This window comes from Vigna angularis, chromosome 2, assembly GCF_016808095.1.
Source record: "Vigna angularis cultivar LongXiaoDou No.4 chromosome 2, ASM1680809v1, whole genome shotgun sequence".
In the NCBI taxonomy this organism is placed as follows: domain Eukaryota; kingdom Viridiplantae; phylum Streptophyta; class Magnoliopsida; order Fabales; family Fabaceae; genus Vigna; species Vigna angularis.
Window position 1 is genome coordinate 16,691,676 of NC_068971.1, and position 24,734 is coordinate 16,716,409.

General features: G+C 36.7%; 1 protein-coding gene across 3 annotated transcripts; it reads left to right on the forward strand.

The window, feature by feature from the left end:
* The first annotated feature begins 275 nt into the window (after positions 1 to 275).
* LOC108329519 (protein root UVB sensitive 5) lies at positions 276 to 15,085 on the forward strand. 3 transcript variants are annotated; one of them, XR_008246968.1, is made up of 15 exons: positions 276 to 685; positions 1,070 to 1,129; positions 1,492 to 1,649; positions 1,773 to 1,873; positions 4,966 to 5,024; positions 5,171 to 5,217; positions 5,297 to 5,375; positions 5,469 to 5,541; positions 9,387 to 9,476; positions 12,780 to 12,839; positions 12,931 to 13,044; positions 13,457 to 13,517; positions 13,602 to 13,720; positions 13,839 to 13,936; positions 14,548 to 14,685. XR_008246968.1 is itself a non-coding variant. In XM_017563762.2 (15 exons), exons 1-15 carry the CDS (start codon positions 531 to 533, stop codon positions 14,779 to 14,781), a joined length of 1,503 nt encoding a protein of 500 aa, XP_017419251.1. In that variant the 5' UTR covers positions 283 to 530; the 3' UTR covers positions 14,782 to 15,085. The 3 variants fall into 3 exon arrangements, 1 of the variants encoding a protein (XP_017419251.1); XR_008246969.1 differs by having other exon boundaries at positions 279 to 685; positions 13,602 to 13,771; positions 13,844 to 13,936; positions 14,548 to 14,593; XM_017563762.2 differs by having other exon boundaries at positions 283 to 685; positions 13,844 to 13,936; positions 14,548 to 15,085.
* The last annotated feature ends 9,649 nt before the right edge of the window (positions 15,086 to 24,734 follow it).

The window sequence follows — 24,734 nt, forward strand, 5'->3', positions numbered from 1 at the left end:
TTGCATTTCATAAGGTGATTTGCATTTCATATTATTTTTTAAATTAAAAATTATACAATCTAAAATGTTATTTATATTTTAAATTATCTTTTAAATTTATATTATAAATTGTATAACATATATTGATTGTATAATTCAAAATATAGATCTACATTATAATTCAAAATGTCAAATTAATATTTTAAAATTTTAGATTGAGTAATCCGAAATTATAATTAACAGACGAAAAAAAAATATGACATTCTCCTTTTCTATTAATTTAAGCAAGGGTACAATTGGAATTTTAGGAAATATAGGGTACAGTAAGAAAATATGCGGTGCATGACGAAATAATCTAAGCCCAAAACTAAATTCGGCTTCGTGGCTGGTTCTTGATTCGTGGCGCGTTCTTCTCTTCCAGTTTTGGAGATAGTGTTAATCATGTTAGTTTCAGCCAGACACAGAAGACGAAGCAAGAACCAAACCCTTCGATTTTTTTTACTGTTTCACCGTTAAAACATAGGAAGCTTCGAAGTTTGTTGTTTCTTACAATGTCTCACACCTTGCAATTTTCATTCTCTTTGAGTGCATTCAATTCTTCAATGAAGGTGGAGAAGATGAAGATAAAAAGACTTAGAACCCGTTGCTTTCGTGTTCTATGCTCTTCTGAGCGCTCCAGTTTCGAAGATAATGCTGATAATGGGGGGTCTGATACTTCTTTTTTGGTTGTTTTGTTCTGCTAAGAAAACTTCAAAGGGTAGATTTTTGTGCGGACAATATTGACTTTTTTCTTAACCCAAAAAATATTGTAGTTTCTAGAGGACGAGGGAATGTGGATAACTTATCTGTTATAGAGAGGAAAATAGAAGAATTACCTTGGGGAAAAAGAAATTTTGTAAGTTGATGAAATATTTTACAGTGACCGATTTCAGTCAAAAAAATTGTGGATAAGTTATCTGTGACAAGAAGAAAGTGATTATGGAGAAATTTTTTCCGGGTTAACTTGATTATCAAACCAAACTTTTGAATTAGGGTCTGTTTCACTGTTACAACAAGCTATCATAGTACTATTTTATTTTCTTTCTTTCAGAGGTCAGGTTTCATCGCGGGTGATTTTGGTGGAGAGATATAGCAATGGTACTGCGAAGAGGTTTCTGCTCAACTTTACCAAAATTTGGGTTCTGTTCTTCATTTTCTTTTTAAATTCTGTAACTGTACATTCATGAAAGTTTCTGTGTTAGTAGCATACTACTAACATCCTGTAAGTGTACAGTCATGAACGCTAATTCACATTGTACTTCATAAGAAAAAGTGAATGAAAAACTAAATGTCTGCATGCATCAAATTTGAACAAAAAGGAAATAGTGGTCTGTGTTTGGTTGTTCCTGAAAATATTCTAGCAACCTCTTGTGCTTTTTATTGTTTTGCCCTTTCCTCAATTACATAAATTGTACATTGGTTGTCTTCTATAAATCAGGCTTCAACTATTACTTTTCTTCCTCTTATAAGCAGATATGTATTAGGTGATGATTCGCAGTTGCAAACCTTTCTTGTTGACGATGGAAGGTCTACTAGGGCAAACAGGTTTCAGGATTCCCATTCCCCTGATGAAAGACTATTGTGGCTTCCAGACACAATCAAAGATTTTATCCTACCAGCAGGCTTTCCAGGTGGTTAACATTTAAGCACTTTATTGGATGTTTCCAGAGAAACTTCTGGAGTTTTAGCTTCAGTGATTATGCAAAGTTGGAGGCAAATAATTTGCTTACTTAACTTTATCAGTCATGATGCAGGATCAGTTTCAGATGATTACTTGCATTACATGTTACTACAGTTTCCTACCAATGTGACTGGATGGATCTGTCACACCCTTGTGACTTCGAGTCTTCTAAAGGCATGTCAATCTTGCTCAAACTACTGATTTTTTTTCTCAAATCTGCTGTTGTGCATTTGGCATGCTTACTGTTGAAACTGATAATTAATACACTACACAAAGCCCTGTTGTGCATGTCAGGGAGGCTTAATGTCAAATCTTAAAAATCATTAGAGATGGTTTTGTCATGTCCTTGCTACTTTGGTACATTTTCTAATAGTGATTAAATTTTCCTGATGTATTGTTAGGTTCCTGGGTTGGAAACCTAACTATCACACTCACTCGATGCAGATAAAAGAGATGAAAGAAGGGGTTCACTTATTCACAGTAATAGAATTGTCACTCTACAAAGAATAATGGGAGCATAACCTCCCTGGCTGAGGGCATAACCCCTCTCTATAAGCTAAAACGCCTGACTTTACACAAAGTATATTCGATCCCCTTTACAGAGTTACAAGAGCTCTATTTATAGCCGCTCTGACCCGCTATCCCTTACCCTTAACTCCTAAACCCAATCTATCCTATCATCCTAGATCCTAACATTACACCTCGCTTCAGAACAACCTTGTCCTCAAGGTTGGAAACGTGAGATTTGATCTCCTTGCTCCGCTTCATCATCGTGTACTCATATGAATGGAACCCTTTGGCAACTGCCCTCCAATTCAGGTCTGGAGGTTTGGGTGGTGGCAATTCCTCCTCCAATAACTTCCATTCTTCTTGGATTTTATTAGCTTCCAGCATTCTGGTCACCTCATTTCTAGAATTATAAGCCGTGAGGAAATGGTCTTCGATGTCTTTCAAAGCTTCAAAAAGTTCTCTCCCCTCTGCAGGTGCCTCACGAACGGCAAGGCCCTTCTTTTGTTCGCTGGTCCACCTCTTCACAAAATCCGTCCTTCTCTCCCGGGCATTGATTCTTCCATCCACCTTTCCCTCCTCATCCTTCATTCTAATGGTAAGCCCGTTCGGCCAATTACTGAGAGACTGTTTGGACTGTAAGACCGTTCGGCCTTTGAATGTAATTGTAAGACCATTCGGCCAATGACTAGGAGACCGTTTTGAGTGTAAAACCGTTCGGCCTTTTACTGTAGCTATAAGACCATTCGGTTCCTCCCATCCTCTTCCGTTCAGGTCCGGCAGTCCTCTCCCGTGCGGATCCGACAGTCCTCTCATGTTCGCTTCCCGACGTCCTCTCCCGTTCGGTTCTGGCAGTCCTCAACCGTTCGGTTCCAGCAGTTCCCTCACGTTCGGATCCAACAGTCCTCTGCCGTGCGGTTCTCTTCTCCATGTCTTTGTGTCGTGCGGTTCTCTTCTCCATGTCTTTGTGCCGTGCGGTTCTCTTCTCCATGTCTTTGTGCCGTTCGGCTCCTCCCCCCTGCATTCAACCGTTCGTTCTTTAATGACCAATACCGTTCGGTTCCCTGGCAGACCGTGCATATTCCAGACTGACCCCACACTCTTGGCGGCTCTCGATCGGCCTGGGTGATTGGCCTCGGACCACTCGGCAACTCCCGATCGGCATGGGTTATAGCGATCAGCCTCCGACCGTGTCACCTCTCCGCTCATTCGTCCCCAAGACGACTGGTCTTCTATGGCCTCAGACCGCTCGACCAATGATTGGTAGACCGTTTTGACTGTACGATCGTTCACGTTCGATGCTGGGACGTATTCTTCCGCGGTTCCCGACTACTTACTGGCTGCCACCCTTTCAAAGATGGTACCCTCGTTCCGTTCTCCAAATCGCACCACCACTGCCCCCTTTAGACCTTCCTAAGAACGATTCTTGGCTTTCTCCTTCCAGGCTCTGAACCAGTAGCCAGCGCTCCCCTCCATACTGATGTCAGCTAGGCACACCTTTTCCTCCTCTGCCACACCTTGCAACTCGAAGAACGTCTCTGCCTTAGAGACCCACCTCAACGGATCAAACCCTTCGAAAGTGGGTAGTTCTACCCTTTTTCTCCAATTAGGTTGGGCGTCTCTTTGGTGTTCATCCAGTTCCTTCTCCGAGCATTCCCTTCTCCTTCTCTGATTCTCGTTAACAGAATGTTGATCTTCATCTACAGACCCTGGACTGCCTTCTAATCCCTTTTCCTGGGTCCACACCCTTCCTCCAAGAACTCGCAAGAGTTCTCTAGTTTCCTGCCGCATTTCTTGCATATTTTTTGTCCATTCTACTAGCTCCCTTTTCTGTTCGTTGATCCTCCTTTCCCCAAGAATCCGGTACCCCTCTCCAAATGGGATCCGGCAGTTTCTTGATTACTTCTTGATCCTTCACCCCCACTTCGATCCGGTAGGTCGGACCAAATTGTTAGGTTCCTGGGTTGGAAACCTAACTATCACACTCACTCGATGCAGATAAAAGAGATGAAAGAAGGGGTTCTCTTATTCACAGTAATAGAATTGTCACTCTACAAAGAATATTGGGAGCATAACCTCCCTGGCTGAGGGCATAACCCCTCTCTACAAGCTAAAACGCCTGACTTTACACAGTATATTCGATCCCCTTTACAGAGTTACAAGAGCTCTATTTATAGTTGCTCTAACCCGCTACCCCTTACCCTTAACTCCTAAACCCAATCTATCCTATCATCCTAGATCCTAACATGTATGTTCGAAGATTATGTCCTTTGAAATCTATTAGGGAGGCTTGTTAGTACTATTGAAACTGATAATTAGTACACTACACAAAGCCCTGTTGTGCATGTCAGGGAGGCTTAATGTCAAATGTTAAAAATCATTAGAGATGGTTTTGTCATGTCCTTGCTACTTCAGTACATTTTCTAAAAGTGATTAAATTTTCCTGATATATGTTTGGAGATTATGTCCTTTGAAATTTGTTAGTAGTTGTTAAGAAGTGAGTTTTAAACTTAACTCAATCTTACCAAAACCAGTTTGTAAGGTGAGGTTTGCACCAATTTATATACTTTAAATCAGTCTTATAACTAGTCGATGTGAGACTTTTAACAATACTAAACCGTCTGGATCTAACATTTTGCATTTGTATGTTCTCCATACCAATGTTTTCTTTTCCTTAAAATTACTTCTTTACCACATAAATGCAAGGAATGATGACTGTGCTTTCCATCTGACGTGTCAAAATTTCTACTTAACCACAGGCTGTTGGTGTTGGCTCTTTCTCTGGAAGCACAGCGGCTGCTTCTGCTGCTGCCATCAGGTGACTCAAATTTTAGGGCCTATGCTTTTGTAGACAAATACAACATTTATATGCATACAATAGTATCATATATAATTTCATGCTGCCATTATTTGTCAATGTAATTTGTATGTTGTAAATTTTATGCTCTTGCTCTATAACTTTAGATGGGTCTCAAAGGATGGTATTGGAGCCGTTGGACGCTTATTCATTGGTATGGCATTAACAAAGTAAACTGAAAGAAGCAAAAGATATGATTTTTATTTTTAGCTAAATGTTGCTCTTTTTGCCAGGTGGGAGGTTTGGAAGTCTTTTTGATGATGATCCCAAGCAATGGAGAATGTACGCAGACTTCATTGGCAGTGCTGGAAGGTCTGTGTAGTATGCCTTGTTTTCCTATGCAAACATGCAAATAAACTCTGGATCTAGAGAGAGAGAATCTTACACTGCTGACATCTCATGCAGCATTTTTGATCTGACAACCCAACTATATCCTGGCTATTTCCTTCCTTTGGCATCTCTTGGAAATCTTACCAAGGTACTTTATTGTGCATCTTTACTCTATTAAAAGAACTACTATTATTAATTAATATTTTAAAGATGTGGAATTAAAAGGGAACATCTAATGGATAATGATTAACTTTGGATTAATATCATTTTCTGGCTATCCTTTTCATGGAGTCCAGATTCTCTGCTGGGTTTTTGGTGCTGTCCTCTGCTGAGCATTAAAAGACACTGATGTTGGTACCTTAATTTTTTTTTAATATATTTTAAAACATCAAAATCAGTGTTCATCAATGTAGAGAAACAACACAGAAAAACCCAGCTGAGAATCCAAATTCATTTTCCTGCTACTAACTTTTTTATTGTTCAAGGAGGAAAATAAATAAAAATATGATAGAATTCTATCCCCAAAAGGAGAAGAAAAGCAAAGAAGGTAAGAGAGACAGTGAATGATAGGATATGAATGTGGGCCTTAGAAGGAAGGGAAGACAATAATAAAATATAGTTGTTAGAGGGGTTTAGGGGTCTGTTAGGACAATTAGGAAGCAGGGGGCACGATAACTGTCCTGGTGGGGTGTTATGTTCAATTTAGGAGGAGTCTTTAAATAGGGAAAGGGTTGTCTAGGGATGGGACTTTTGGTGATTAGATTGTAAAACAGGTATTGACCTGTGGAGAGGGTTAAGCCTCTATTTTCTTGTTGTACAGACATTCTTTTTGTCAATACTACACAGTTTCGTTCATACCTTGCGTCGTTTTGTGTCAAGAAGCAAGTTCTTGATTAGGTTCCTTATCCAGGAACCTATCAATTGGTCCAACCTGCCGGATTCCCAATCGGAAGGGTGACGTACGCACGTGATGGAGGGTAGAGTGTTGGCGATAGAAGGTCAACTGGAGGCGGTAGAGATTACGCTGGCCGAGTCAAAGGCGGATACGGTCTTCTTGCGGCATGAGACTGGGGCATTGAGGCAGAACTATGAGGCAATGCGCCAAGCCATCCAAGCGATTTTGAAATTGTTGGGAGATCGCAACAAGACCCACACGGGCCGCGCCGGGAGGGTAGTGAATCCTTCGTAAATGATAACGACGGCAGACCGGAAAGGGAAAGAGGAAGACGAGGAGTAGGGCGTCAGGACGGCATGACGAATTGGCGAAAATGGGTGGAGCTACCCATGTTCGAAGGAGGCGAACCCTGGAACTGGATTAGTAGGGCGGAAAATTTTTTTGAGGTACAGAAGGTAGATGATGAGGAGAAGTTGCAACTGGTTTTCATTAGCATGGAGGGATATGCAGGAAATTGGTTTAGGTTTTGGAGGGAGAAAACCAAGAACTATTCTTGGGAAGGATTGAAGAGAGCCCTGGGAAATAGATTCGGAGGAGGGACGAGGGGAACCGTTTATGAGAGACTGTCAACCATCAAGCAGCCCGAAACGGTAGAGGATTATGTCTGGGAGTTCGAGACGCTGGTGGGACAGACATCCAAGATTCCAGAGGAGCAGATTCTGGGTTACTTCATGGCGGGACTCCTGGAGGAGGTGGGCGACCGTGTCAGGCCGCACGACCCACCAGACCTGATGACGGCTATGCGGGCGGCGCGAGATTTGGAGAGATTATGTACAGTCTTGAGAACGGGAGGGGGATCGGCGTCCAAGAATCAAGGTTCGTGGGGACGATCGGCGGGGGCCGTTACGCGAGTAGAAACCCATCGAGACACGCCGAATAGAGGGGGGGTTGCGAAAAGTGTAGGGTCCGTGAGGAGAGAAGCAACCCAAGGGGGCGACAACGCGAGGACGATCGACGACGGGAGGGAGAGGAACACTCACAACCTGCCGTATTCAGAGTGTGTGAAAAGGAGGGAGGAAGGGAGATGTTTCCGGTGCGGCGGGCCTTTCAGCCCAGGCCATCGGTGCCCGGAGCGGGGATTGCGGATGTTGATCATGGCCGAAGAGGAGGAGGAAGATGGAAGAGTAGTGGAACCTGAGTTGAACCTCGTTAAAATGGAGTTGTAGGCGCTGTCTAGGGGGGGGGGGCTATCTTCTCACAAAACGATGAAATTACGGGGCCGGATAGGCCGGCGAGAGGTGCTGGTTCTTATCGATAGTGGCACGAGCCACAACTTCATCAGTCGAAGGGTGGCGGAGGAATTGGAGTTGACGGTAGTGGACACCCAGCCTTATCTGGTGAGCTTGGGGGACGGACAAAGGAAGAAGATCGGTGGGTGCTGTGAGCAAGTGGCATTGAAGATGGGGGATGTAGAAATTGTTGAACGGTTTTACTTGTTCGAGCTAGGAGGAGTGGAGTTGATTCTCGGTGTGGTGTGGTTGGGAAAATTGGGGAAGGTGACAGTTGATTGGGGTCCGTTAACTATGGTGTACTGCCAAGGGGAGGAGGAGGTAACAATAAAAGGTGACCCCACGTTAGAAAGAAAATTGGTGGGACCCAGGACTTTGTCGAAAATAGATGAAGTAGAAGCTTGGCTATTGATTTGGAATTGGGCTCGCTGAAGGCCCAGGAGGGTATCCAGAATTTCCAGGGTCTCACTGAGAAGCAGAGGAAAATCATGGATACAGACCCAAGAAATACTTCCAGTGATTGGAATTGTTTTGTTAGCCATCAGTTATCAAGGGTGAACCAGAAAAGGAAGGATAAATCTTCCACCAAGGAAAAGGTCACAGTCTCGGCTAAAGATCTTACGAGGCATGATTTCAAGTTGAATAATAGTGGCTCTTTGGATAATTCGGGTAGGAGACGTTCTTTTACATGGAAGAATAAGAAGTTCCTCACTTTCAAGGAAACAAGGATGACATGAAAATGGTTCCATAAACTCTGTCTCTCCTATCGACCACCACCCAAGCCTCCAGACCTAAAGTTGCAGGTAGTAGCGAGTGGGTTCCCTTCCTATGATAAGACCATATCACAATGCCAACTCAAGTTTCAGTGTTCCAACCTTGAGGACAAGGTTGTTCTGCAGCGGTGTGTAATGATAGGATATGAATGTGGGCCTTAGAAGGAAAGGAAGACAATAATAAAATATAGTTGTTAGAGGGGTTTAGGGGTCTGTTAGGACAGTTAGGAAGCAGGGGGTAGGATAACTGTCCTGGTGGGGTGTTATGTTCAGTTTAGGAGGAGTCTTTAAATAGGGAAAGGGTTGTCTGGGGATGGGACTTTTGGTGATTAGATTGTAAAACAGGTATTGACCTGTGGAGAGGGTTAAGCCTCTATTTTCTTGTTGTACAAACATTCTTTTTGTCAATACTACACAGTTTCATTCATACCTTGCGTCGTTTTGTGTCAAGAAGCAAGTTCTTGATTAGGTTCCTTATCCAGGAACCTATCAGTGAATGAAGGTGAATAGAATAGAAAACAGACACAAGTTACCCATCTCTTGTTTATTTGGCATAATGGAATAGATATATTGATTGCTGACGAGGTTGTGCATTTTCTAAGCATAGATAAATTATATTTAGCTATGCACAGAACGTATAACATTGGCTTTTACTGGATTTTTTTTGGAGAGGGGTGGTAGTTTCCGTGCCATTTTATCCTTTTTTACACTAAGAGTTTGACCTTTCATTATACCCTTTTTTTTTCTTTCTCTTCACATTCCAAATGAATATTGGCTACCATTTTGTTCTTGCTCTTCTATGCATCCTCCCAAACAAGTTCCTAGCAATAGAGTCAAAATGTTCACTTCCAAGCCCTACTTAAAAGAGGATTACCACATCAAAAATAAGTAGTTATGACAAATTCTTTTTTTAACATAAAACCTTAAAATAGATATTTAAAAGCAGTTGTAATTCCGCACTTAAATGTTGGCAGATGGATTGCTTAATATCCAATTTATACATGATTGTGTTATTTTCTGCGTGATATTTAAACAGGCTGTAGCAAGAGGACTAAAAGATCCCTCTTTTCGCGTGATTCAAAACCACTTTGCAATTTCAGGAAATCTAGGAGAAGTAGCAGCAAAGGTGTACTCTCACATTTTACTCTCACATTTTAACTGCATTGGTATTTGTTATTCTCATGCTTTCAAGTATTAATTTAAATGTTGACCTCTCCCTCCATAAATGTTTCTCACATGAAGAAAAATTCCGTATGGTGCTCCCTTCATTAAAGCAATGTGGGAGGCTGATTTTATTTCTTAATTTATATTCAGCTTCTTCTTGTCTCAATCCAAAAACTTTAATGAGCCTCTTGGCTGGGGATTGATTCACCAAACTAATCAATGATATATAAGTGTTATTTGTCTTTGTTAAGGAAGTAAGCACTAAAAAGCAGTTAATGAGGCTGATATTATGCTACTAATAGCAAGATGCCTTAAGTAATAAGTCTTAATATAATCTACCTAATCTTCATGACAAAAAGAAATCATTACTTATTTTATTTCTTCTTAGTTACATACCAGTTCAGGTTTGCCAAAGCTTTTATTATATTCTTAGACAAATCTTTGAGTCAGAAAGCAAAATCAAGATGTTGGACCTAGAGTGAACTGGTATATACAATGTTATTCACTAAATAGTTGTTGTAATTTGAGATAATATCTTTAGAATCTTCCTAATTAGAGGAAATAGATATATAATCTTTTATTTTATTTTATTTTCCTAGTTTCGCTATTTCCCTTTTTAGGAGAATTAGATTATTACAAATAGAGGGTATCAGAATGTATATTTTATGATTAAGAATAATAAATGAGTCTTATTTTCCACTTGGTATCAGAGCCTGTCTAATCCACTTCCGCTGTCTTTGCTGTCTGCCGGCCGCCAGCGGCCCCCTAAAAGTCTCTTCTTTAACATGTGTTTTTAATGGGCTCCAATTACCCTAGTCAAGTTCTGCCTTAGAATTCTGGCCTTTTTTCCAGTATTACCAAATACAGAGTTTGTTTGAGTATGATCAGAATGGGATTCAAACCCATTCCCTTTCGGACCAGTAGCTGAAACTGGTGCTTTAGATATGTTGATGCCCAATCAATTTTGGCTCCTTTTGGCATTCTTATTGATTGCTAGTTGAATCAAAGAGACCGAAAGTCTCTTCTTCGAAGAACCCAAGAAAGGCCACTGCCTTCGCTGCTTAGTCCGTTATGCACCGCCGCCGGTCACCGTCCGCTGCCGGCCTCCGTACATCGCTGGCTACCGTCCGCTGACGGTCACCGTCGCAGTTCCGACCGGTGACCAGCAAATCTGGGTTGTCTCTTCAAGCGCAACCTAACCCTGGTGGTTGACGTCTCAGACTCCTCCGCACGTGCCGTCACGTGCCTCCTCTCTTCGTCAGATCTCGTGTGTGTTTGTCCCGCGCCGCTGTCCCGGCGTCAGAATCACACCGCGTCGCTTCCGGTCGACTCGCCGCAAGCTTCCATAGCAGAATTTGTGTCTTCTTTGCTTCTCACTATTCGTTGCAAGCTTCATTCATTTTTTGTTTCTCGAGGAACAGTGCTTCGTCTCTGCTGTTGATGTCGCTGATGCGCCAGCTCCTAGTACTACTTCTCCCGCTTCCATCATCTTCTTCTCCATTGAGAAGGGTTCTCTCCCTTCACGGGCTTTCTGCCACCACCAATGGGTTTCTTCTTCCTCTTTCTTGTGCAGTACTGATTGGTGCTTCTTGCCGACGTCTCCGCCGCTTGTGCCGTCGAATGCACCGGCACCTGTGGCCAAGCCTGTCTCCACCATCTGGTTACAATTCCGTGATTCTCTCTTACAAGTGTGATGTCCCCGTTGGCCTGTGGCATGAAAGGGAGTCTATTTCTGTAGCTGTGATGTTCCAGTCAACAATTCATCAGCCTTGTTGGCGGGTGCTTTAATGTCGCTGTTGCTGCAGTCAGTTGTTGTAACCTCTGCAGTTTGTTGCTGCTGTCTCAATAAGTTGCCGCATTTTCTTTGGTCAAGATTAAGAGTGTCTCGTGAAGTGCATTAGCCGTCGTTTGCCGTGAGGGGAAATATTTTCCAGCCCCTGCAGAGAACTTTCTTCTTGGGCTAGAGTTTAGCCCATACTTTTGTGATACAGTGTAAGTATCACCATTTGGGAGTAGTCCAGTAGAGAACTTAGGACCTCCAAAGTGTCTTCGATATTTGGTGTTTTTTGGTTTCTACCATCACTAATGTGAAAGGCTCTCTTCATCGTCAATGCTTTGCTATAACAGCTCACTGAGAGTTGTTCTTTGAGACTGCCCGCTGAATTGACTCTTCCGAAGTTATGGGATTCATATTTGTCCCTCGTACGGATCGGTTCTCACCAGTTCTTCCACCTACACGTTCTGTTGTTCAATCGTGAGGAGGAGAAAGTTCCAGCCGTTGCAGGGTAGTGTAGTTCCTGCAGGTATGTTGCTGTTAGCTTCTGCAAGACAGATGTTTCCTGAAGGCTTGTTGCTGTTCAGGGCAGTTAAGTCCCTGAAGGTTTGTTGCTGTTTAGGGTAGTTAAGTCCCTACAGGTTTGTCGCTGTTAGCCTTTTAGTTTCAGCCGCTGCAGGGTAGTGTAGTTCCTGCAGGTCTGTTGGTGTTAGCCTCTGCAAGACAGTTGTTTCCTAAAGGCTTGTTGCTGTTCAGGGCAGTTAAGTCCTTGAAGGTTTGTTGCTGTTCAGGGTAGTTAAGTCCCTACAGGTTTGTGGCTGTTAGCCTTTGAAGGCCTCCCATATGTTACTCATGGAAATCATGTTCTTGAAGTTTTGTTGTTCGCCACTATTGATGGCAATCCCGTCTCTACAGTTTGTTGTTGTTCGCCACTGGAGGCCCTTCATCTGTTCTTGTAGTTTGTTGCTGTTTGCTGCTGCAAGTCATCATCCACTTTTTATGGAAATCTCTCTCGTCCATTGCTGTCCAAGTTGAAGTTTCATGGTGCTAGTTCGCCCTCGTCCATTGGTGTCCAAGTTGAAGTTTCATTGTGCTAGTTCGCTTTTGTCCATTGCTGTCCAATTTGGTTTATTGACGTTCTCTACAATTGAGTTTGACTATTCCAAGCTTGGTTCATACAATCTTGTATGATCCAGCTTGAGGGGGAGTGTTGTAATTTGAGATAATATCTTTAGAATCTTCCTAATTAAAGGAAATAGTTATATAATCTTTTATTTTATTTTATTTTCCTAGTTTCCCTATTTCCCTTTTTAGGAGAATTAGATTATTACAAATAGAGGGTATCATAATGTATTTTTTATGATTGAGAATAATAAATCAGTCTTATTTTCTACTATAGTTTTGTAACTTGATTCACCAATTGTCAGTGTACCACATTTTGGAAAACGTAAAGATTTTTCCTCACACAATTGTTTCATCAAAATTTCTCAGGAAGAAGTTTGGGAAGTGGTTGCTCAACTGGTTGGCCTTGCTTTAGGCATTTTGATTCTGGTAAAATTCATACATTTTCAGGAGGGTTTTGATTCTTGGCACCAAGACACTGTTAGTTGACAGGTTCCATTATTTTATTTTATATTTGCAGGATACACCTGGCCTTGTAAAATCATATGGTGTACTTTCGTTAACTTGGTTGAGTATGCGAGTTCTGCATCTTTGGCTACGCTATGAATCACTTTCAGTTCTTCAGTTTAACACAGTAAGAATCCACTGTATAATATAATATGGAATCTAATGCATATAAATCTCTATGCGCACGAGCTTGTAGAAAGACCTTTTGTATCGACTTTGTATAAGATATTGATTTATAATATCACTAATGATAACCGTTCTGTTTCCCGTTTTTCTTGCTTTGTCCAAAACCAAGAGGGAAACAATCATCAGAAAGATAAAGAATGAATTTGGATTCTATTCTTCCCAGCAGAGATGTATATTTTTGTTTTTCTTTCTCTCTAACATGGATAGGTACCAAATATTTTGGGTATGAGGTTCAAATACTTAGGATCATAAGACTATCTTACAGCTACATCCCTTCCGTTTCCTCTAAACAATAAGGAAGAAAATCCACTTAGATTTGTTTAGTTATTTACCTTTTGTGTAACTATTTGCAGATAAATCTAAAGCGAGCTCGCATACTGGTAAAATCATACATGTTACATTCTACTGTTCCAGGTTACATTCAGACAAATTCAATGCTATGTTGCATCAGTTATTTCTCTTCACGTATGTTCAAATTGCCAAATGGTTTTATTTCAGGATGCACAGATTGCAATAGAGAAGAGAATATATTAGCTTGGCCACAGTTCATGAAGCCAAAACTAATTTTTGGCTTGCCATTGGAGAAAATGGACGGTGTGGAGAGATCTCACTTTATGGTATAGGACCTATTGCTGCTATTGTCACAATTTTACGAAGCAAACCAAGAGGTTCATAATTATTTTCTGTTTTTGTTCAAATAAAGCGCAGTAGAATCATATAATTATGTTATAATAGAACAGGTGGAGGCACTTCTAAAGTTATATGCAAGTGAGAAATATATTCTTATGGTGAATCAGCAACCAGAAGATTTGAGGTTTTATGTTTCTTTCAAGGTATGCTTTAAATTCCCGTGTGAGAATTAACTGAAAAACAATCTTCATTTTACATAAATTTTATTATTATTATTATTATTATTATTATTATTATTCATGACATGATCATTCACCCAACAACTTAAGCCACTTGGGATATTTGGTCGTTGATAGTATTTATATACTTTCACCAAGACCAAATTCTTAAGAATTTGATCCTTGTCATCACCATTGATTAATAAAAAGTTGAATTTTTTGACAAGTAGTTCTATTCATTGGTCCATACTTCTAGCCCACAAGGGCTATTACGCGTGTTTGCTGCATTGTCTTTGTTGCTCTTCTCCAAATTTCCAAAGAGTATATAAATATTTAAAACAGATAGCTGCCACCTCAAGGAATAACTTGACAACACAAGTGAGGTTGTAAAATAACAAGGAAAAAAGTATTAATGCCATGAAGAAAAAGCACATAGTAGAAGCAACTTGAAGAATCAAACACAAAACAGTAATATGGGGAAATGCTGTCATGTGTCTTTGAGATGGGAATTTTAGAATTACTTATGGAATTTAGGAAATTCTAAATGTTTAGCGGGATAAGTTTACTGTACCTTCTCATTGATAATGACACTGCAGGTTGGAGCCACAAGTGTTTCCGTATTACGAAGTGTGTGGCAGACTTTCTGGCTGAGTGAGAACTGGGATAGTGATGTTAATATTTGTGATCAAATTGCCAACAGCCTATTGCAATTGGAAGAAAAGTTTGAGGATTTCATTCAAAAGTTGAAAGATGCAGAATGGGATACTCAGCAATTAAATTTGAAGGTTCCGAAAAACCTCTTTATTGATGATAATACCAATCCCCTCTAAATTCTACAGTGATGAAGCTGATGAGGTTTTATAGTGCAAAATTATATGACCATCATGAGGTCTTTCTTGATAGTGGAGGCATAAATCAAATTGTAAATTCTGTAAGCAGATTTGCAAGCATTTAGATCAAATCAAGATACTATATTCAGACGCAGACATTCAACTAAGGGAGACATTGTATCAACTCATTAAATACCCAATACTGTCTTTGATACTTCATAGGGAGGCTCCTGTTGTAAAGCATTTGTTCTCAATTTTGTTTAAAATCTTTCTTGTATGCAATTTTTGGGGACAATTTTCATTCATGTTTGGTATTCATGACTTCTGTGGATGTATAAGTTAGGTTAATCCTGCTATCTTTAGTCTAAAGCAGTTCGTTATTCTGTCTTCATAAAAAGTTCATTGGTTCACCTTTTGAGGGAGAAATTAATGCTGATTTAATCAAATTAATTGCCCTGTATAAAGATGATATGGAAAATGAGGGTATTGGGTTTTAAAGCCTAAATTCATGGTTGTCTTGTGTTACCATTTTACCAAATATGCAATGCCTTTATCTGTGAGGTAACTTGTGGACTTATCGTACTTTATAGGTAAAGAACCAGAGATTCTACTATGTTTTCAATGTTTGAAGTTATTATATGCCAACTACAGCTCTTCATATTAATTAATTCCTTCCTTTCAAAGCCAAATCCTTGTAGTTGACAACTTTTCTGGCTTGTGGTCATTCACTAGGCAGTAGCATTAAAGACAATTTGATACTATGCACTTTCTGTACTGAACAAGTATAAAGTAGCTAATATGGAAATATTCCTAAATAGCTTCCTTCACTTCAATTCTTAGCTTTACCATCAGAATAGGATGACAGATGCTCCCATGCACTTCCAAAACTTAATTCTGCAGTGAAATTTAAATCTTCAATAAGATGTTCAATTTTGCATGCAATAAGTTATCTAGTCATCTAATGATAATATTTTAGCAACAATCCAAGCATTATCATTGTCTTTGTAGTAATCATTAAATGCACAAAATAGCTTTTTCATTATAGAATATAGTTACTTGGGTGGTGCTACTTCATTCCAAACAAGCCAAAATTATACTACCTGCATTATTGAACATTCAATTATCATCTTTTACTCTATGAAATAAGCAAAAAAGTACGTATCTGTCCTGAACCGAACCTGTTTTGGGAAATGGTAAACACTAAAATTGTGAAACTATGAAAAAGAACTAAAACAGAGAAGTGTGGAAGAGAAAGAAGTGAATGATGTTAGCACAATAGCATATTAGGAGTAGGGACTATATTTTAGTTATTAATTATTACCCTCTGACCTAAATTTTTTGGGGGAGGCAATTATACTTTTTAACAAACAACAATAAATATTTTATTTGTTAAAAGTATTTTTACTACAATATACTTACGTTTTCCATAAATACATTATTTTTACTTACTATAAAGATACACATTAATGTAATGTGTTTGGAGTAAATTAGAAAAAAATTAATATTCTTATAACACTAGTCAATTTAGATTAGTAAAAAACTAAAATTGCAGTCACTTTAAAAGGGAGGAGAATGTTGCTTTGATGACATATTTTACCTTTTAATTAACATTAATTTATAAATTTTACCATTTAAGTTTTCTAAATATATTTTATTATCAAAGTTTTCAATTTGTACACATTTCACTTATTTGTTAAACCCTGATGGTGAGTAAAGAACCATAAAATAAAAAGAATCAGAACACCATTATTTCCCTATATTTTTCTCTAAATGACATTTTTAACGTTCCACTTTTGATTTATTTATTAAAACCTTTTTCATCATCTTGTTAAAAATTAAATACACACATAATTTGAATGATAAATTTTTAAAAAATAGTTGTCAGAAGAAAAACAAATACTTAAGTTTATAATATTAAAACAATATTTGGTTGGACATGTATCAATCTCTAGTTATTTTTGTTTATTTTTCCAGTCTTTATTGTTGCTTTTCCTCAGTTTTTAATATTGTACTTTTATATTTTTGTTTATTTGAATCAACAATACTTAAGTTTTTAATATTAAAACAAATAGTTCTCTATTAAATTTTTTATATTGTACTTTTATATGTATTTAAAATACCTTAGTTTTAATATTTAAAAAAAAATTAAAATCAGTGTATTTTATAATGACATAAAATGAGAGAATCTGGACTATAATAAACGTTCTTGATTTTTCTAAATTTTCAATCACAAAACGTGTATCATAATTTCCTCTTAATATATAATAATGACGAACTATATATATGCTCTTATTATTGCCATATTTTTCAAACTATTTAGGTACATGTGTTACACTGACAAAGATTCTTGTGTAACATAAAAAACTGAAGTTAGATAAAGTTTATGTATACATGTAAAAGAAACGTATAGTCGTTAATATGCAAGAAAAACGATGTTACGTTGATTTTTGTTTCCATCTTTTGGTGTGACAGTGAGTTAGTATGTTGGAGGCGTCTAGCAGTTTAGTGCAAGCAACACATAACATAACTTCTGTTGCCACCTTTTTATATTATATTTTGGTTTTCCCAATCTCTCTCATTAATGAGGCTGTTACCATCTCACCATCAACAAATCAAAATTGTTTAAAGGGTCACTTTCTTCAATTAATGATCACTCAACCATTCAAACACAACTAGATTACGGTTGAATGTAAACTAAAGCAAACAAAAAATCATTATTATTTATCCACCAAACACTAACGCACACGTGTATCAAAATGATACAGCAATTAATTATTACAAAAATTAAAATAATATTTTTATTTTTTTCTACTAAACCCATACTTAAAAGTACATTCCAACGGTATCTTCTTTATTTTTAAACCCTTGAAACTTATGTTTATTAGTATAATATCTATATATCATAAATGATATAATAAGTGGTTGAATATCATTATTATTTATTATTTATGATAAGGTATTATTATTAACTATGATATTATATAATTGAAGTAAATATTATTTCAATTATAATATGGGTGAACGATTTATATTAATTTTATAAATTTTAGTAAGATAAATTTTTATATTAAATTATATAGTTTATTTTGATTTTAAATCTTTTTACTTAATTAAGTTTCAATATATTATAAATAAATCGATTTAACTTTTCCTTCAAATCAATCTTATATCTCATAAATGTTATTTGTGAGAGTTAAATTTACAACCTTTCACACCATCTTCTCTAATTTTTATCACTAATAAAAATTTAAACAATGTCCTATGTCATCTTCTATATTAAAATCTCTAGATATAATAATTACATGTATCACATTTCAAACAACATGACACTCATCTAACAAAAGAGATTAAATTTATTTTATTTAACAAATATTAAAAAGTAAAAATAAATCATATACCTTAATATAAAAATAAATTACTAATTAAGTCAACAAAATTTGAAAATGCTCTATATCCAATAAACGATAATTTTAAAGATGCACGGTCGAAGAAACGTAGCTTCTTCAAGAATTTTGGTTGATCACGTTACTTGCAAGTATGATCCAAAATTAATCTTTTCCTTTGGGAATCCAAAATTGTTGTGGACAAAACGAAAAGTTGCGTTAGGATTAGATTCCGTCGTGGCGTGAAGATTAACTAACTAAACTTTATCCAACAAAAATGAATGAATAAAAGGTGTTGCATCCTTTGCAACTGCTTTCAATAATTAAATTACCAACAAATCATTCTCCGACACTCCAATTTCTTGCTTCGCTCTCGACGTCAAAGGAAATCCAACATAACAAATTTGGATAACACCATTCTTACACACTCTTTTTCTTAATACTTTCTTCAACACATTTCTTCAGCATTTGGTGAATTATATGTGGGCTCTCCAAAGAGAATCTGCACCCAAATAATTTTTGTAGAATCTAATTCATTATCTTTTAAATCAAAAATATCATAGTTATAACATTTATCATAATTAAAAAAAATTAAATTTCTTTTTTAAGTAAATAAATTTATTCTTAACTTAACTTCACAAGTTTATGAGATAAGATTCTACACCACTCATTATTATTATTATTATTATTATTATGATTTAAACATGTATATTAATAGATGAGAGATTTTTAATGTACGTTATTGTGTAAAATTAAATATTTGTGAATAATTCACTAATAATGATATAGGGGATATGATAGCCTAAAAAAACTTCATTAAAGTAAAACATAATATCTAATTCAACTTAAAAATATTACTTGAAGTTGGATTTTTTTTATCTCAGTTATATATCCTCACTAATGTATTCTAGAAAATTGTGTTCATAAAAATAAATTTGACTATAAAATGTTCATAATAATCTATAATTTTCAATTAAATGTGTTTAATTTTGAGTGAGAATAATGTAACTTAGGCAATCGTGAACAATAAATAAATAAGTAAACACGAAGTTTGGCTACATAGATATTGCTTAACTTAGTGGATGAATTTTACAAGTGCTTTCATTTCAATTGTTAATCTTTGGGAGCAAGGAAAATCTTTCTTGTAACACTAATATGTCCTATCATTTCACTTTTACTATTTCAGTACACAAAAGTAATTAAAAAATATACTATCTGTGTGGTTATTTCAATAGATAAATTTGAAGGAGAGAGAGTGTCAATAAGTGATTTGATTAACATGATTGATAAAAAAATAAATTTTAATATATTAAAATATAATATAATTAATTTGATGTCACAATACAAATTAATATTATATATATATATATATATAAATTTAAGGAACAAGTTACTTATCTAGTTTTCCCCTTTTTACACCTAAAAACCTCATTTTGACGTACAAAAACTCAAAGACATTCATGTAATTTACCTAATCAATTCTTCATACTTTTGGTACACACACGAGAATCAGTTATAAAATTTATTTCTCCCGATCCACATAAGTGATATGGTCCGTAAAAACTCAAAAACACAACAAAACACATGAAAATTTTATAATAGGTGACAGAAAATAAAGGAAAAAGAATATTTTTTCACCATAAATATTTACAACTTTGGCAAGATGAGATTATTGATGCATCTTGCATTTTCACTCTCGCACTCGCTCACAAGTCACGACATAGGAACACAATTCATTTCTCAAATTCGTCATACCTAATTCATTTTGTTCTTACAGGGCTAAATATATCTTGCGAAGACTCCAAAAGCACTTCGAACACTTCAAGCCTTTGGCTCCAAAGGTACTCATCCTCCTTCGGGACACTTATCTTGCTTCATGATACTCGTTCTCCTTAGGCCAAGCATGAGTTGTGCTTGTAGAAGACACTTTGATGCTCAAGTGTGCAGTTAACAATAAATGTTGTAATTAATGAACATAATTAGCATACCTCGTAGAATGCACTATTTATACTACTGTTCATGTACCCTTGCTTGGATGGGCTTGGGCAACGTGACCAAATTACCAACTAATCTCAAATTATTGTAGCTTATTGTAGATAATACAATTAGTGCAATGTCATCATAGTCGAACAAGTAGGGACCGAATACATGTCAGCTTAGTAGATCGACATGTACTCGGCCACATACAACTCTTATCGAATCCAAGAATAACTTGGTCATGTATACATTTGAACAATGCGATCCTTGTTAACTCATTGGCAAGTGTACAAAATCATATCAAGTAATATAAATTGGTAAGACCAAGTATCGTTTCCCAAGAGACTCGTGTTTACTTAACAAGTGTGTAATACCTTAATTAATTAAGATTCAAAAGCTATTTTGTTAGTATTTAAATGCAAATGCAACAAAAGTAAATATGAATGCAAATGGAACAAGAATGAATGAATGAGATTGATGATATGAGATGATGATGTTGTTGGGGTTAGATTTCACCTACTTCACTTTCATGCATAATAGAATTCATCTTCTTCATTAGAATGTTAATGTCACTTTCTAAATCACTTAGAATCTAATGTCTCGGCGTAAAAAGCCTAGTCTTGATTATTAGACAACAATCCTTTGAAAACCCTAACAATCAATTCCACATTAAGAAAAGAAGCTTAAGACAACCAAATGTCCTATCTCTACCCCTAGGCAATATTTCCTTCGGGTTAAATCTTCCGGATCATGATTCATAAGATACTTCCCAATACTCAAATAAATCAAGCATCAAGTCATGAGTGGCCAAAACATAACAAGCCTTAAGAATATGAGAAAATCACTAAGATTCAATGAAAGAAGCATAAAATGTTTAAACCATATTCAAATACATGAAAGTTTAGAGGTTACATCATCCCCAACAACAAATGAGTTTAGTTCTCCATTGTCATGGAGAACCTTGGCTTACAATGGAAGAATGAATGAATGAAAACCCTAGAAAGTGAGAAGGAAAGATCTTGCATGCCCAATCTCCCTCCAAAGGGTCGAAATCAACTTTTCTATGCTTCAGCCGTCCAAAGATGTGAACCCTAGAGTGCAAAAGCCTTTAAATAGATCAACATTGGATCATAGGCCAACGACACTGGCGCTCAGCGCCCCAACTAAGGGCGCCTAAGCGTGACTGCGAAGAGACTAGCCCTCAACCTCCTGACTAAGGGCAGCCAGGCATCCTACGGTGTGGTTGGCTGGTGCTCAACGCCCCTAGAGGGGGCGACCAGGCGTGCTTACGAGGAAAGTGGCGCTCAGCACCCCAAATGGAGGCAACTAAGCGCCCTTGCGAGACTTCTGACGCCGAGGGCCCCTAAAAAAGGCAACCAGGCGCCCTACGGTCCTTCTTTCAGTCTTCTTTCCCAGTGCTTATGCTGTCCCTCCTGGGTTCCAACTCCTTGACACTTTTGCTCCTCTTCCAATCATATCAATAACCTACAAAATTGAGAGAATTAGTGATCAAACTCATAAAGTATAAGCATCCTTCACTTATTTACCAAATTCAACTAAAACAAGAGTTTAAGCAAGCTTTAAAGTCAAAAGGGGTTATTTTAGTATTAAAATAGCATCACAAAGAATGGTAAATTCAATCATTTTCAATCCTTGCATGCAAACAAAACATTAATAATTGAGTATGAGTATATTTAAATTTAATTTTAGTTTAGTGTATTATAACTGAAAAAAATATATATTGACTTTGTAACCGTAAAATATAACAATCTTTATTACCTTTTTAGATAATTGTTATAAAAATTAATAAATTTATTATGTATGACAATTTGTGATCAAATAATGAAATAAAGGTTTAATTACTGAGATGGTCTCTACTTTGGTGGGAGTAAGTCAACTTGGTCCCCACTTTTAATTGTGTCAATTTTGTCCCCAAATTTGCTAATGTGTATGAATCAAGTCCTTCCCGTTAGTTTTTTAGAGACAACAAAATTGTGGTGATGTGACAAAAGACAACATATACATGTCAAAATTTGTATTTGTATAGTGGAAATAGTGTTGTTTACATGTGGAGTATTTCTTTTTAGTAGAGAAGTTTGAAGTTTTGCATAATTACAGTTTAGGGTCTCTATTGTGCTCTCTCCTTGTTAGTTGGTTGATGAAGTGTGGTCCGAATCAATTAATGGTTGATGAAGTGTGCAATGTCTCGCAATTAGGATTGCTTATCTTGCTTGTGGGGATATAAAACGACGTCTCCTCTCCTAGTTGTGGGTCTAGGGTATTGATTGAGTGGAACACCAATTTTCCATAATGGGGAGGTGTAGTGTTGAGAGTGACTAAAATTGTTAAGACTATTACTCTTCAGAATTTTAATCAATAATTACTTACAAGTCGTTCAGACTATTACTCTCGTAGAGAGAATGTGAATACAATACAATGCAATATAAACACTGTGTTTCTCTCTTTCTTACAACAGTAAGCCAATATTACAATGAAGCTCGAGAGTATTGCTTGACTTTTTTCTCTTTTTCTACTTAGATGTTTTCTTTTTTTGAGCTCTTTTTGTGCTTTTATTTGGAATGCTTCTCTAAGGATGAATATTTTTGTTGTATGATATCCTGTAGATTCTTTATCTAAATGATCTTCTATATATAGGCCCTTGGAAAGATGCTTGTTAGACTCAGCTCTTGGCCTTGATTCTTGTGTCTTCTTTTGTTTTCTTATGTTTTCTTTTTTTGAGCTCTTTTTTTTTGTGCTTTTCTTTTGAATGCTTCTCTAAGGATGAATATTTTCGTTGTATGTTATCCTTTTGATTCTTTATCTAAATGATCTTCTATATATAGGCCCTTGGAAAGATGTTTGTTAGACTCAACTCTTGGCCTTGATTTTTGTGTCTTCTTTTTCTTTGTTAAAGTCAACTTGGTAGAGCAAGCTTGCTTTTTCAATTCTTTACTTGAAGTATGTTGTACTTCCTTTTAGGCACAATTTCAAGTGAAGAACATTCCATAAATATCTCTTTTGTCTCTAACATCCACTTTTCAATTTTAAATGAAGTATGTGAATGCTTGTAGAGTAGGTTATCTACAAAGAATAGAGTAGATTATGCATGCAACATATATGTCTGATCTTTTATCACTTTCGTTATTTTTGAAGGTTAAACATTTAATGTCATTTAATTCTTGTTCAGAACAACAAAATACTTTTCATTTCTTACCATTAGGTAACGTTTAACAATTAAGTTTTTCTTCTAAAGATATCAAGCGTTGAGAAAGAACATCATCGTTGGACGAAGTAGTAGTTTTAGCTCATGGTATCGTTTAGATTGATGTAAACACTTTTTGTTATTTCACCTTTTTAGAGCAATAGCATTTAACATGTTATGTTTTCTTTTGCATTTTAGGTTTTAGGCTTTTAGAGAGTTTTTGTCGAAGACATTGTCTTGACGCTTTTTCATTTTCCCGAGAGTTTAACTGAATACCCCTTGGGTATAGTAAGCTTATGCATTTAGCAAAACTCTCTTAGACGCTTTGACTTATCAATCTTTTAACACTGCGTCTAGGTATTTGATTTAGGTGTTTTTATGTTTTCTACAATCCTAAAGGTTTTCCTAAGGTTTTTCTACGTTGGGGATTCTTGACCCTAAGTCTTATTTTTCATCCTATGATCTTTTTAAATTCTTATTTCGTTTAATGTTATTTGGTTAATCTTCAAAACATGAGAGCGTTTATATGGTTTTGTCTTAGCAACATGCACCTTTGTCATTAAACAACAATTCCATGCTTCCAAAATATAATCTTTGTCTACTAAATACCACAACTCCTTTACATTGATGTAACTAATCTCCTTTAGAATTGACAAAATCTCAAAGTAGCTCCATCTATCTGGGTCACCTGACAAAGTATTGCTTTCTCCAATATATTTCAATGACCTATTATTCACAAACTTTCCACCATGGTGAAACAACACTTTGAAAACGGGCTCATACATCTCAACTAATGTGTGTGTGTGTGTGTAACCCTATGAAATATGAAAATGTCCAAAGAATATAAGAGATATTATATCACATACCACAAACACACCGACATAGCAATTTCAAATGGGAGGCCACAACCTCAACACCTTCACACGTAATGGTGGACTACCACTTTCAACTAACTTCATAAACAAGTACTCACTCGACCACATTACATACAAAATTACAAAAAAGCACAACATTTAAAGATGAAAAACATAAAAATACACTAACCTAAAATTATGAAATTATCGTAACAGCATAACAGTGAAAAAAACCAAAATCGACACACACACTGATACATATTGAAGACATATGCACTTTCGATTGTCAATCCAACTCACTTTACTACCATTGGAAGCTTGATTTTTCACTTTCACTTTTCTATCAATGGAATCCCCGTCTTCTCATTCTTTTGTCGCAGATAGAAAAAACCCCTATTTTTGTTTTTTATTTTCTTATTTTTCTTATTAGTCCAAATTTCCACATCACAAAATTGTTATGTACCACATTTGCATATATTGTCATGAAACCATGCCTAAGCAATCAATGTTAATGATTTAAATGTTGTCAACAAAAAA